The 15,040-nt window shown below is 43.4% G+C and overlaps 2 protein-coding genes across 5 annotated transcripts in view; one reads left to right on the top strand and one right to left on the bottom strand.

Annotated features, from left to right (window-relative positions):
• COL4A5 (collagen type IV alpha 5 chain) overlaps positions 1-4,082 on the bottom strand; it is a 138,632-nt gene extending 134,550 nt beyond the window's left edge. For both annotated transcript variants that reach the window (XM_073361228.1, XM_073361229.1), the window contains exon 1: positions 3,913-4,082. In XM_073361228.1, the coding sequence (XP_073217329.1) occupies positions 3,913-3,993 (81 nt within the window). In that variant the 5' untranslated portion in view covers positions 3,994-4,082. The remainder of the gene's footprint in view (positions 1-3,912) is intronic.
• A 456-nt stretch (positions 4,083-4,538) lies between these two features.
• Positions 4,539-15,040, top strand: part of COL4A6 (collagen type IV alpha 6 chain) — a 192,053-nt gene continuing 181,551 nt past the window's right edge. For 2 of the 3 annotated variants that reach the window (XM_073361232.1, XM_073361234.1), the window contains exons 1-3: positions 5,126-5,206; positions 5,370-5,461; positions 5,584-5,632. In XM_073361232.1, coding sequence (XP_073217333.1) covers positions 5,451-5,461; positions 5,584-5,632 — 60 coding nt within the window. In that variant the 5' untranslated portion in view covers positions 5,126-5,206; positions 5,370-5,450. Of the gene's footprint in view, positions 4,613-5,125; positions 5,207-5,369; positions 5,462-5,583; positions 5,633-15,040 lie in introns of those variants that run through there. The other variant, XM_073361233.1, reaches the window with a different exon arrangement.

Genomic DNA, 15,040 nt, shown 5'->3' on the forward strand with positions numbered 1-15,040 from the left:
AATGGGAAGAATATGACTTGACAAAAAAAAAACCCCACACACTATGGAGTCCAGCTTCCGGTCTGCACCTAAGTCAATTGCTACTACTCGCATCTGTATTTAGAATTCAAGCTTTTACCAATGCCTGCTCGTGCCAGATCAAGTTGTTCACTATATATTACACATACAAAATTAATTGAATAATGTGTGCATTAGTCAGCAATAGCACAAAGTTGTATGGTTTCAGAGTAGCAGCCATGTTAGTCTGTATTCGCAAAAAGAAAAAGGAATACTTGTGGCACCTTAGAGACTAACCAATTTATTTGAGCATAAGCTTTCGTGAGCTACCGATGAAGTGAGCTGTAGCTCACGAAAGCTTATGCTCAAATAAATTGGTTAGTCTCTAAGGTGCCACAAGTACTCCTTTTCTTTTTAGAAAGTTGTACGCAATTTTATAAGTGCCCACTTCATTCCAGGTCACAAAAATGCTCAGCTCAAGCCCACCACAAAGCATTTCATTTGAAACAAAGCAATAAGTTTGTAGAAATGAGATTTCTTTATTCAACCTGCCAACCCTACAATCGCCAAAGAAATTTGAGAGAGAAAGTTTGATGGCCTTTGTCAATTGCATTAGAGGTCAAATTTTACAAAGCATAGCACAGTACTATTTTCTTCTTTTCCCTACATCTTTTACACCATAAAGGCCTTTAAAATGTTTTTCCACCTTCTCCTTTTAATTCACAGTATTAATTTCACTTAATACCTCAAAACCCAACTTATTAGAACACATTTGTAGCTTTAGAAAAAAAAAAGTCAGTTCTAAATTACTTTTAGAAAAGTAGTTCACTAGCCACTTTGTGGTTGGCCCAATCTGTGTATTCTGTATGTTTTTAGTGAATTTTTGGTAATTAAGACCCAGATTCTCGCCTAATGTAAGCCAGCATAAGTCTGTTAGTGTAAATGGAATTTCACTGATTTTCCACCAGTTGAAAACTAGGGCAACGTTTATTGCTTTCAACTGTGGTTTTTTTTTTTTTGTTTTTTTTTTATTAACAGCTATACCAGTTTTGTAACAGTCACACATTAGAAGTGACAAGGTGGGTAAGGTAATATTTTTATTGGACCAACTTCTGTTGGTGAGAGAGACAATCTTTTGCGCTTACACAGAGCTCTTCATTAGGCATGTTCTTCCTATTCTACATTTGCTGTGATGCATCTGAAATGCCACCTTTTAACAGGAGCCATATACACATCAATACCAAACATTTAACAGAGCATTTATTCAAGAACATAGCTCCTTCAAACTACTCTACTTGAAGGAACTCTGTTTTGGAGTAGGTATGTTTCCACCCACCTGTGGTGAACATAACAACATACCCTTATGAGTGCATCATTTTCATTCTAGAGTAAGCATCCTTTATGTGCAGTGAGTGATTGCACTATACTTCACTGCCACTTTAACAAATGACTGCTGTCAGTCTACCTACTAATTTTCCATTGTTCTCCAACAGTTATATGCCTCACTCTATATTAATGTTCAGCCTCTGTAAGCACGTGTATAAAGAAAACAAACAGGGTACTTTTGACAGCTGCCATATGCTATACTTTAGTATATCTGAGACCAGCAGAAGAACATTCCCTCTCAGTTTCCCATTTTATCCTTCTGAGCTTCTCCCCTTATTTTAAAGTCCCCAAGAACTCTATATAGGACACAGGCTTCGCCACTCTAAAGTCAGTTGTATCTGAATGCCACTTTTTCAAAATAGGTTAAACATACTGGAGAGCAGCTACACTAATAAGACTTACACTATTCATTGTAAAGACAACACAGCATATGAATCACAAATCCATTTTGTGTCCATATTACTTACTCAAAAGTGCGCTGGATATGGAAGTTTGGCAGTGAGGTCCATGAATAATCAAAATAAGTGAGTACAGTTCTTCCCTCCTCTGTTGTATGAGGCTCTGGTGCACGTTTTTGGACAAGCCATTTGGACTGCCTTATCATAGCTGAATTGAAGCATCATCCTAACTCCAATATATTCACCCTGCTCTCAGTGTACATTGCTATACACACAGTTATTTCAATAATCTGACACTGGACCAGAGAAAATGCTATTTTTATAAAAAAAATGCATTAAGGTGGTTAGACTAACAGGTTCCGATACAAATTTGGTCAAGGCATGAGCCCATTTCAGTCCACGGCACTAAATCTGTTAGTGTTCTGGGAATTTTTAAGCAAGCAGGAGCATTGGTATTTATCAGAAAGGTTGCTATTGAAATCGCATGATAAATCATACCCTTTATGATGATCCTCCTCTAACCATCATCATCATCTCATTAGGACACATAGCCCTGGGGGAAGATGGGAGGAACATTAAGTTTTTACTTTTTTTGAAAGCCAATGCTATGTCTAAAAGTTTCTTAAAACTATGCCATTCTGATGACTGATTTTTTAAGAAAAAGGGGGGGGGGGAGGGAGAGAATCATGTTCTGAGCATTTCTCATGTTCAAATGAGTTCAGATTTCAGCCAGCAGATGATAGTTTAGCTAAGCAATAGAATTGGATGCACTTCTCCTTCAGCAGAAAGCATACACTATTTCCCCCATATCACCTCTATAACTGAAAGAAATTATGATACTGCTTAAGCATTTAACCTTAGAGAAAAGTTTGTGATCATACAATTTATGATGGTGCAAAGAAATGAGACTTATTTGGCTACATGTGTGTCTGTATGCAGCTACACTACTTTTGCTGAGTTTATTCTTGAAGGAGGCTATTATTTATTTTAGGTGAAATAACTACACTAACCTGGTGTCTTTTCTCCCATTCTTAAGGCCTAACCATTCCAGGGCAGATGTATAGTACCTTCCCCTTCCCAAAAGGGGATATAGTATTTCCCAAAGCCACCTACTGTACATGCTCCAGATCGCAGCACACCTTTACCATCCATGCAACTATCCCAGCCTAATTTATATATAGGCTCCAGGGCATGGTTTTGCTCTGGAGCATCTCCTTGGGAGAGTTGCATATATATCACACACACACACATATATACATACATATACACACACACACTTCAGTTCTGCATATACAGTATATGCAGAACTGAAGTATGCCCAGGAAAACTAGTTACAACCTGAGGAGTTGCTCCCCAGCAAAATCATGCCCTGGAGTCTCCTGAAAGTCCCCACCAGGTCCGGGTAGGGGTTCGGGAGGCAGGTGAGGGCAATGGGTGGGGAGAGATCACAGAGCTCTCCCCGAGTTTTCTGGGGAGCTAAACTCCTTCCACCTTTGTGCTAGGGTAACAGGGAGGCTAACGCACAGCCGCAGCCAGACCTCCGTGGCTGCCCTCCTTTCTCTCCCGGCCACTTCCAGCTCCTCTCCCGGGCTGCCCGTGCCACTCACCCACTCGCAAAAGAGCGAGGGGAGCAGTGAACCTGATGCGGAGAGAGAAAAAACACATCTGCTGCCTTTGCCGCGCAGCTGGCCCCGTGGCCGAGCCCCTGACGGAGCCACCTGGAGACACGCGAGGGCAGGGACATCTCTCCCCCCCAGGTTCTCTCTCTGTCCTGCCCCATCACCGCTGCCTTTCGGCGGGCGCGGGGGGGAGGAAGCTCCTGCCTCTGGATCGCGAAGCAGCCCGTCACCGTGGCCGGGGGCGCCCGGCTCACCCGGGGGCTGCAGCCCAGACGCACTTGCCCGGAGGGTGCGCGGGGGGGGGGGTCCCGCGGCTCCCAGCGCTGCGTGGCCAGGGGCTCCCCGGCGCAGCGCCCTGTTGTTAAACCCCCGAGCGCTCCCCAAAGCGCCCGTCCCGGCGGCTCCGGGTTACCCGGGTTCTAAGGGCGAGGCGCCGCGCAGCCAGCGGGGCGGAGGGAAACCCCGCGGCCCGGCGCCCCGGGAGGGGTGGTGGGGGGGGGGGCAGCACTTACCGCAGCCTCTGCGCTCAGCCCCCAGAGCCCCAGCAGCACCAGGCAGGCGGCGGCCAGGCGGCGGCAGCCCCGCCGCTCCATTCTCCTGGCGGGCTCAGCAGCCCCGCGCGCTCCCGGGCTGGCCCTGCAGCGCTGACATAGCCCGGCCGGCGGCCAGGCGGGGCTGAGCCTGCGGAGCGAGTCCCCCCTCCCCCTTCCCTCCCGCAAGCCGCGCTCGCGCCGGCCCTTTTCACTCTACTCCGCCGGGCAAACTTCCCCCGACTCCACTTCTCCCGGCGCTACTTTGCCCCCAAAAAAGGCATGCACGCGGTATCCCTCCGCCGCACTCCAACCTCGTCTGGCTAATGGGGCAACCTGGCTGGGGGCAGAGCTCTCCTGCACGGGAGGGGATGGGGTGGGGGGGGGGGCATTGCCCAGAGCATTCATTTCCCGCGCGGCCCGGCAGACAGCTGTTCGGCGGAGATGTGTACAGCTGTGTTGCCCTCCTCCCCGGTCTAAAAAAACAAAACAACCTGCCCCCCACCCCCGGACTGAGAGTGCACTGTTTTGGCCGGGGACTATTTATTGCGGCGGAAGAGTCCCCAGGGAAAGTGTGGGTTTTAATATTGAGAGGCGCCTGTTTGCAACATGCAGACCCATCCCGGGGAGAGGAGCGCTGGGGCCGGGAGGACAGGAGAAGAGAAATGCTCCGACACTCCAGGTGCACGTTACGCCTTGTTTTACCTCAGACGGGCTAGCATTAAACCGGTGTCACTCTCTGTCTGCAGCTGTTAGCATGCTAGGTAGCAGGGATTGGGAGGCAGAAAACACCAGGTAACTCCCCTTTTAAGTGCCCATCAGTAACAAGTTGATGTCCTAAAACCAGAAGTTTTACCGCACAAATGACAAAGGATAATGAGGTGTGTTTAGTTGTAGTTTTAACCCACCAGGATGCCCTTTTGCTGCCTTTGCGGCTGATCTAATATAGATCAATTGTCTGCTACACACCCAGCTGTATTGCTAGGAGCGATCACTACGGGGGGGACGATGTGGCAGACCTACAAAGCTCTTCTATCTCAGGGCATCTTTAGAGTCACATTAAATCACTGGTGTTAGAAGAATCTGTCGCCTTCAGCACTGGTCGTGGTAGGGACAGATCTGGGATAAGTACATGGGAAGAACTGGACAATTAGGTGTGTGTGTGGGGGGGGGGTGGATGTCTGTTTTCCTGTGATTGACAGCCCTGGGTCCTCCCCCTTCCTCCATTCCTCTTCTCCCCTGCCTGCTGCGGAGCACTCCGAGGGCAGCAACTTTGGTGAGTTCGCTTTTATCTCCACCATGATCTTGCTTCTCACCCGCCTCGTGCCTGCGCGCGCGCTGCCCCTGAATGCAGATGGATCTATATAATCTGTCTGTTTCCCTCTTTTGTGGCCTCTTCTCCCCTTGCCCGCTCTTTGCCCCCCTCCTCTTCCCTGCAGACCGTAGTTTAACCACCGGGCAGCGAAGCTTTCAATGAACCGGAGCAACGGAGCCGTGTGAAGTACTGGCAGGGGAGCAGCATGCACACAGGGTGAGTCCCAAGCCCTTCTCCTGTGGGGTCTGGGGATGGTCTGTTTGGTTTTGCTTCTGCTCCCTCTGTGTTTTGGGTGCCCCGAGGGGATAACGTGTTGTTTCCTTTGCCTCCCACTGCAGGCTTGTTGTTCTGGTTGCTTTCTGCCTAGCTGTGGAACTGGTGACTGGGGTAAGTTTCAGATCCAGTGCAATCCTGGTGTTATTGTTACTGCCCCTTATAATGCTGAAGGTGAGGCTGCGTATGCCTGAGCTTGGGGCTGAATTTAGAGCATATCTGTGTGTGTGGGTTTTAAAAGTCACAGCATCGATTGATTCCATGAATGTTGTTTTGCAGCTGTGGTATGACAACTTGTGGCATGTACAGTTTGTGAATATACCAATTATTTGGGATTGGATTGAGTGCGTATCTGTATGTGTGTTAATTTGAAAAAAGTTAAAGTATGTATCGGCTGCAAAAGTATGCAATTTATGTGCATAATTTACATAGATAACCTAACAGATAACACCTGCTTTAGTTCTGACAATCTCTGCTTCCCTGTTCTATTCTTGCATACCTGTGCATTGCTAAATGTGAAAGTTGCCTAATCAGTCCTGTCACCTTTTGTAGTTCCTCAACTGGAAAATGCCACTTTATTATTTCCTTAAGAGTCAGTCTGATGTTTTCTTTTGCTTTCCTTCTGGTCTTCTTTGATTATTCTTTACAAAGCTACTATGCATCAAAAGACAATTTGTACAGAATGTAAGACCTTTTTATTACAACAAGGCTTAATAGTTGTCCAAGGATAAACTGGCTGCCTCTGCCTTTTTTCTGTACTCTTTCTCCTCAGATGCTAATGTTACAAGTTGAAGGCTAATCCATTACATTCTTGCTCACATAAGCAGTCACACAGTGGATCAGGCCCTCCAATTTTACATCAAGATTAACAACTGTGAATAAATGTCTGCTTGATTGATCACAGACTATTCTTTTTGTGCCCCTGTTTAACTTTGTAAGAAGTTAGTGTAAAGAAGGATAACCCCTAATAATCAAGGATGCTGGTTTTATGTGCTCATACATTTGACCATTACTTTGGTTGAAACATTTATTAATAATATAGTTAAGATAATGAACTCTTTAATCCACTCAGCTGCTCTAAATTAAAGATCCCTTTAAAAAAATCCATAAAGTGTAAACTCTGTGAGTTTAAATTTAGAGCCCAATTGATGTACCAACTGTAGTTCAAAATAATCCTTTGTCATATTGTGATATAAATTAAGGTTATGAATCAATTCTTTGTAGTGTTTAACTTACAGTACACATACTGCCATGAATCTGTGAAAACATTTGGAACACATGTACTTTAAAAATATTTTTATTTAGTTCACATTTTAGCACAGTTCTTTAACAAAAGCAGCTTAAACTAAGAATTTGTGATTTGATTGGATACAGTCTGTCAACAATGTAAAATTAAAAAAATCGTCTGCTTCACTAATATTTAGATACAGTTGTATCTTTAAAGGATTAGAAGCTTTTTATTTTTAAAGTCTTTAAAAATGTTTTCAAATACTCCCTAAACTGTTTCTTTCAAATACATACAAGTTTTACACTGTTTGTAAATACATAGGGTGTAATACTGTATTGCCTTGTACCTTCTGTAATCAGTTTTACTTGTGCCAAGTGAATGCAAAATGCTACCATTCTGATTTGGTAGCATTTTACATTCCCTTTGAACAGGTGTAAATGATTACACTCGGTGCAAGGCAGTGCAGAATCAGCCCCTATGTATTTATCTTTCCTCTTACAGTTTAATACAGACTTTTTTTTTGAATGCTGTGTACAGTGGAATATGTGTGAGACCACACTTATGTTGCACGTGCCTTAGAACACCACCTCCAAAATAACCCAGAACATAGTGGAGTAAATTTTGCACTCATTTACACCAGTGCATATCTGAAGTATTCAGTCAGTGTCAATGGAGTTATTCTGGATTTACAATGACATATCAGAACAGAATTTGAGTCCTTCTGTCCAATTCTGCTTCATGCATATTAGGTTGTTTGCTGTATATAAATCTGAAACCTAGTTAATTTAAAAATGCTATTTTTAAAAAATAGGCCTTGCCGCTGAATCCCCATACCATTTGTTATGGGTTGACAACAGTATTTTCTTATTTTCTTTAAACAAAAATTCTCTCCTTGTTGTTGTATGTGAAAACCACTCAAAAATAAGTATGAAACTGAATAATAACTAGGTCCTGCAACCATTTATACATGTGAGTAGTTAATAGGACTGCTCCAGGATTTGGTCCTAACTAACTATACACAAAGTGATGTTAAATGTACAAAAATATAGGCAATTCTGTGTTATGAAACTTAAAAGGACTGAACTTATTGGAGAGTATTAAAATGGTATTAAAATTTCAGACTACTGGAGCATAATATCTTTATATAAGGTTATTCCCATAGATATATAGTGTACACGCAAAATTTAGCTAGCAGAGAATAGCACACTTTGTATGCTAGATTTTCAGAATCAGATTAATTTAAAATAAATAGTTCATTTTCCCTGTTTTTTTTCCCCACAGTACCATTCTAGCGTATCATACCAAATTGTTAAACAATGAGTCTTAAGGAGTCTTGCTGAACATGTCTTTTTGGCCTTGGTTGATGTAGGATTACAGGGTCATTCTACTTTTCCTAAGTGGAAACTGTTTCCTCCACTAAGTTCAGTTAAGTCATTTATTTGGCTCAAAGGCCTATTTCTCAATTATATTGCATAGTCATTTATACTTGTAAAACAGGGGGTTTAAAATGCTACCAAATCAGACTTTTCCACTCCCACTGGTGGTAGCATTTTACAGCCAATTTTCGCAACTGTAAATGACTAGGCACAGTGCAGGATTAGGCCTCTAGTGTTCACGAATTATTTAATTTTTCTAGAACTCATGTTGAAATGATAGATTCTCTGTTCACATATGGCCCAATCCTGCGCCAGTCAAGTCACTGGGAGTTTGTATTGATGGGAGCATAATTGGATTGGGCCCTTACAGAGTGTTGGGATACTTCTGGTTGTCTGTAGTACAGAACCTTATGATTTTATACCTTGCAGTATTAAAACTTGGATCAATTGTTTATCCCTAAAATTATCTATCTCTGGTGTTGTATAAAGCTCTAACCAGCACAAAAAGCATGAATATCTATTAATTGTGATGCCTGGTAACTGAGAGGCATGTTGTTAGAGATAACTGTGACTGTGGTCTCTAACTTCTCATACTGTATAACTTCAGTTATATTTGGTTTGCTGTAAGCTTTGAGGCATAGCTCAAGGGGATGTTGTCAGCTTGAAATCTAGCCAGTTTTTTTTAAAATGAGTTAAAAGTAACTTCAGAAACTGTATCTGCCTGAGTCCTCCTGTCATTTTGTGTCATTTTACAGTCACATGTTCCTTTTAAAAAAAATAGAGTCCCCTCCTCTCCTCTGAGAGCAACACATGCAGACAACAGAGGAAACAGACCAAGGCCCTGCTACTGCAAGATGATCTGCACAGACAGACTCTTGCATCCTTACAGAGCTCCATTGAAGTCACTGGGGCTCCATATGGGTGCAAGGATCTGACTAGAGACAAGGGATGTCAAATGCACAAAGTAAATAAACTGGAAAAATAGAATACCTTTCTCTCATCCCTCAGTTATTGTAATCTTCAGTATTATGTGTAGCAATAGTAGGTAGAATAGTTCAGACATAAGTTTAATTTTTCAGGGGATGATACTCTCAGAATTCCTAGAGCAAATGCTGTGCACTGTTACATTTGTGTAACGTAATTGAAGTGCGGTGCAGGATTCACAGGAGTTACTGACGATAGAAGATGGCCAGTTTAGTTTTGCTGAGCATTGGTCCTGTCGCTTTTAACCATTTTTTCAACAGGTACTAATGAAATGATATCACATGCTTTATTCACAAGGTAAAGAAATGTAGCTAAGAAATGGTGTCACAGTCTTAATCACTTAGCAATGTGAGTTTTCAGCATAGGCTTGTGTAAAGTAATGTACCTGCATTTTAACAGATTTGGACTGAGACTTTTCAATGTCAAGTCATGGATTTAGCCACACGACTCCCATTAACTTCAGTGGGAGCTGTGTTCTGAAATCCTTTTGCTGGCTTTGAAAATCTCAGCTGTGGCCTGACACACTATGTGCCAGGGAATATGAACTACCCCCTGACCCTTGGGGTATCTCAGCGCTGTCCTTTCTGTATTAGTTGTTTGTCACTGTTTTTAATCACCTTGCTGATTCTGATCAGTTTCTACTGTTCATAGCTTAGATCACAAGAAAAAGATCTGTTCAAGGGCTTCTTTGTGTGTAAGTGCTTTTTTGTTTATATTATGAATAATATTGGGTCAGGAAATTAAGGTGTCTGGATGTTGTGAGTATAAGTACAAGAAAATTATTTAATAAGAAATGACTCCACTACCCTAATTTGTCAATTTGAGCTGTTAAGGTATTGTGCAACTAATAAAGCAACATGTCTAGATCTCTAATGAAATCTATATATCCTGCCTGTCCACTGTCAGACATGAGTCTTCTGCCCGCTGAGTGAACTATAGAAAGATATTTTGGTTAAATATGTCTTGTTGAGTGAAGAGTCATAATGTATTGCCTCTACAGAAATGGATGTGTGTTGCTCTCCTGTATTTTAATTGAAAATTTGGCTGTGCCTCTCATTTTATCATCTCCCTCTTAGACAATTCATTGGGCATGGCACAGATCATGTCTTAAGGCAGGCATCCTTATTAGTTTCTGTGGCTGCCAGGATGATTGGCTAAGAGCTACACAAGTCCTCCTTAAAGTACTGAGAAGTTTAAGAAAGTGGACAATATGTCAAATTGCATAGGAACATTTATATTTGTTTGATAGCCTTATTTCACCAATACTCTTACTAATTTAGTAAGTACCTATAGTACTGTGACATATTTTTGCAAAGGAGCTAAGATAGTTTATAATATTGAGTGACTATAATGGTCATGAAAGGTGCTGTGTTGATCATGCTGGAAACAGAAGCTGTTCCCTTCACTAAGAAAGTACAGGAAAGACCGGGGTGGTGCACAAAGCTGGATAAAGGCAATCTGGGGCCCTAAGTACACCATGTCCTGGGGCCTATTCCAACTCTGCCCCATGCCTCCACCTGGAATGGCAGTGATAGGGGCTCTCACTCCCTACCTAGGAAGGCAGTGGTGCAGGGCTCTCCATCCCCTTGGGAGGAGCAGGTGTCCCTTCTTTCTACTGGTGAGGTGAGAATGACATCAGGGTTGGACCCTTCAGTACTTACGTCAGGAGCCTGGGTGTGTCAGCATTAGTGGGTGGTTAGGCTGGACCTGCTGCAGTCTTCTTCAGCCACACACCAAGGACTCCATTGAGGTGAGGCTGCTGGGGATCCCAGGGCAGTGGGCTTCAGCATTTACACTCTATCAAAATGCAAGAATCAGTTTGCCCCTTTCAGAGCTATTATTTCAGACTGTCTGTAGATACCATTGCAGCAGGTAGGCTTGGCTCACATTCTCAAGCTTTGCTTTTCAAGCAAGGGGTTGGAAATGTACAAAAGCACAGGTTCTGATCTCATCCCATTGCTCCAGGAGGTTGGGCCCTCGTCTGGCCTTAGTAGCGCATTTCCCCCATGTCACCCTGTGATCCTTGGAGAACACAGCTGGAGCACATTTCCATAGGTGAGATGGTAACTGATTTTTCCAAGTCCCTTCAGTCATTCGTCTTTTTGCTGAGACTGCTGGGAAAAGTGCCAGTCTTGATCTGGACCACTGTTCACTAGGAACCATATTGAGACTACCAGCACATCCCACAGTAACCATGGTTCTTCAGCAACCATTGAACGTTCAGACATGATTGACTCAGACTCAAAGCAGTTACTTATAAGATAGAGGCTCAGTGTGTCATTACTAATCCCCTGAGACTCATTTTTGATAAATCTGTATATGGACTGATCAGATGTCCTTTTTATTCTTCAGCATTTAACACATTATTCTGCAGACCATCCAGGGTGTACAGCAGTAACCAAGTAATGAATACAAATGTCTTGTTGATGTAAAGGTTAAGGGGAAAATTCAGTTCTGGAATAACCTAACTCAACACCATTGATGTTATTGGAGTTGCTCTAGGTTATGCCAGGGCATGGTTAGGCCAGATGGTCCAGTTTCTATCCTCCCTTACTGTATGCAGAGGTGTTCTTGCTGATTCTCTATGCCTTAGATCAACATGTTTGCAGTACAAGTGTTAAATGGTTTATAGTGTCACTGTAGTTAAGACATACTGGATCAAATTAATCTGTACTGTAACTCCTTATTTTCTGTGGAGTTACACCAAGGAATAATGTGGTCTAATAGCTATGAGAATAGTCACAATAGAGAAAAATTAACTGTTTAAATGAACAAGCTAAAGACATAATAGTGGCTTTCTTAGTCCTACTTCTAACAATTCATAGTTCCTATACGTGTGGTTTTATGGTCATTAGAAGATGAGATTTTTGTTTGTTTTGATCATTTACTGTAAGTGGCTAACCTTTTGGTAGCATGACTGTTTCAAAAGCTATCACACCTTTATCTGGCTGTGTGCTTTTTCTGGAGAGAATTAATTTGTTATTTTGCTGAGGCCTATATGGAGGAAGAGTCAACAGAAAGCTTAAGAAGAAATAATATAAAATTTGAATGTATATCCTTGTAAATGTAAAGCAAAAACTTCATCCATTTACTAGGCAAGGTAGTCACTAAACAGCCATAGGAATACTTAGGGCTTGAGGCCCCTATTCTTGTTTGGCTTTATGCAGTGTGCGTAGTCCCATTGGAAAGGATTGGGGATCTTAATTTGCTACAGGAGGTCTGTTATGTTATTCCCTGACTGCAGTAAGAACACGCTGAGAACTATGAACAAAACTAATTTAAAAATGAATCTGAGTATATACAAATATAAGAGGTAATGCAAAGCCAGTTCTCTAGTGAGTGCAAGGCCTGTGCAGAATTCCAGAGAAATTTTTCTTAGTGCCGTGTATTATATTTTTCTTATTGAACAAAGAGCTGTTTATACACAGACAGTTTTTTGGATGCTAAAGATCAGTGAGTGTTGAAAATGTGGCATTCCATTTGGCACTTCGATAATAGAAAAAATGAAGAATTCCTTCAAAATACAACAATGCCCAGGACTTCAGCTTTCTTTCTTTGCAATATAATAAAGAACCTATTTGGGACAGACTGTGGATGCCTCATGCGCAGGTGTGAAAGGAGGCATATGGTACAAACTGTCTTCTCCCCCAGTTGCCCTCCGTGTTTTCTGCCCTGAGCAGGGCCAGCTGTAATGCCAGACTTCAAGGACCAGGAGAGTCTAGCACTAGCAAGAATGGCTAGAGTCCCTAAAGTATGCAAGGAGGTCTTGGATGGGTCATAGCCCCTTATCTTCTGCCCAACTTCACAGCCTCCTGGCAGCGAGGATGGGTAGTGATCTCTGCTACTTTGTGCCTTCCTCAGTCTCTTCCCAGGGGATATCTCCAGCACTTGCCTCTTCTTCTGCATGTAGATTTCCTAAGCAGCCTCAGAGGGAAATTGACCTGACTGTTGTTTGTAAGAAGCTCACAGGGGCCAGGATTAATTAAAGCAGGGAAGAACATGCTTAACTTTAAGCATATAACCAATCCCACTTAAATAAGTTTATGTACTTTGCTAAACTGGAGCCAGGATTCTCAGCAGCTGAAATAAAATCTGACAAAACTTTGGTCAGTTTTCATACTGCGGCCTCATGGGAAAGCTGAGTGTCTCAGAGCCACTGAAACTGTCTGTCTACACCAGGTGTTCCCAAACTTTTCCTGTCGCACCTCCCCTTACCAGGAATGGAATCTGTCTGTGTCCCCCCCTCCCCCAACATGGCACAGTTGGCTCAGCAGAGTTGCTGGGTCAGAACTGGGAATGGGGGAGGAGCTAGGGCCAGGGGTGGAGCTGGCCTGGGGGTGGAGAGGGAATGAGGGCAGAGCAGGGCTGGGGGCAGAGCAGAGGGTGGAGCGGAGTTGCAGTTGGGAGTGGAGCTAGGCTGAGGGCAGAGCGGGGATGGGTGGTGCTACCTCCCTGCTGCCCCCAGGGGCTGGCCCAGGCCCAGCCGTTCACCCCCCTGAATGTTCCTCCATGCTCCCCTAGGGTGCCCCACCCTTCAGTTTGCGGACCACTGATCTACACCATTGGTAGGGTCCGACCAAATTCATGGTCCATTTTGGCAATTTCAGGGTCATAGGGTTTTTAAAATAATAAATTTCATGATTTCAGCTATTTAAATCTGAAATTTCATAGTGTTGTAATTGTAGGTGTCCTGACTCAAAAAGGAATTGTGGGGGGTCTCAAGGTTATTGGGAGGGGGGAGGGTTGCGGTATTGCTATCCTTACTTGTGTGCTGCTGCTGGCGGCAGCTCTGCCTTCAGAGCTGAGCAGCTGGAGAGCGGTGGCTGTTGGCCAGGAGCCCAGCGCGGAAGGCAGAGCCGCCATGAGCAGAAGCACAGAAGTAAGGATGGCGTGGTTTTGTATTGCCATGCTTACTTCTGCACTGCTGGCTGCAGAGCTGGGCCCTCAGTCGGCAGCCGCTGCTCTCCAGTCACCCAGCTCTGGAGGTAGCAGCGCAGAAATAAGGGTGGCAATACTGTGACCCCCCCAAAGTAACCTTGTGACCCCCCCTGCACCTCTCTTTTGGGTCAGGACCCCCTAATTTGAGAAACGCGGGTCTCCCCCGTGAAATCTATATAGTATAGGGTAAAAGCACACAAAAGAGCAGATTTCATGGGACGGAGACTAGATTTCATGGTCTGTGATGCATTTTTCATAGCCGTGAATTTGGTGGGGCCCTTACCATCGGGCAGTCAGTACTACAACAGTTTACCCTCCATTCACGTTTGCAGGTTTCCTTCATAACTCTAAAGGCTAGAAGCATGTTTCTTTTTATTTCACAGCTTAGTTCTTTATGTCTGTGAAGCAGACTGAGGCCCTTAAATGGAAATGCAGAAGTTGGTGAATTAAAGAAGTGCTTTGCATTTCAGAATTTGTACAGAGCTTTCTGAGTTACTAAAGATTGCATGTTATTTCCAAAGTACAGAAATGGCAAATCTGTATCTTTCAGTGATCCTTAGCATTTTTTAAAAAGAAAAGAAATTGTGATGTACAGTATGAGTGTTTGGTAGTTTCCCATTCAATCTGCCAAGGAAAGTTCTGCCTGAAAGTAAACCACTTGTTGAGAGCGTATCTGGAACTTTCCTACTTACTTGCAGGATGATTTTTCCGAGGGAAGTCAGAATTTGCGTAAAGGAAAAGTACCCAAGCTTAGGACTGTTAACTGTGAGCATTTCAGCTCTTTCCAGCTATCATTTTATGCTCAGATAAATTTGTTAGTCTCTAAGGTGCCACAAGTACTCCTTGTTCTTTTTGCTGATACAGACTAACTTGCATTCTGATGACTCCAGGCATCTGGTGTTTGTTTTTAGATAGTCAAGAATGATAAAAAAAGCAAGTTGTGATAAGAAAATTAGGCCCAATCCTGTGGCTGCTTACTCTCACAAGCAGTTTCGA

Source organism: Lepidochelys kempii, chromosome 9, assembly GCF_965140265.1.
Source record: "Lepidochelys kempii isolate rLepKem1 chromosome 9, rLepKem1.hap2, whole genome shotgun sequence".
NCBI classification, from domain to species: domain Eukaryota; kingdom Metazoa; phylum Chordata; order Testudines; family Cheloniidae; genus Lepidochelys; species Lepidochelys kempii.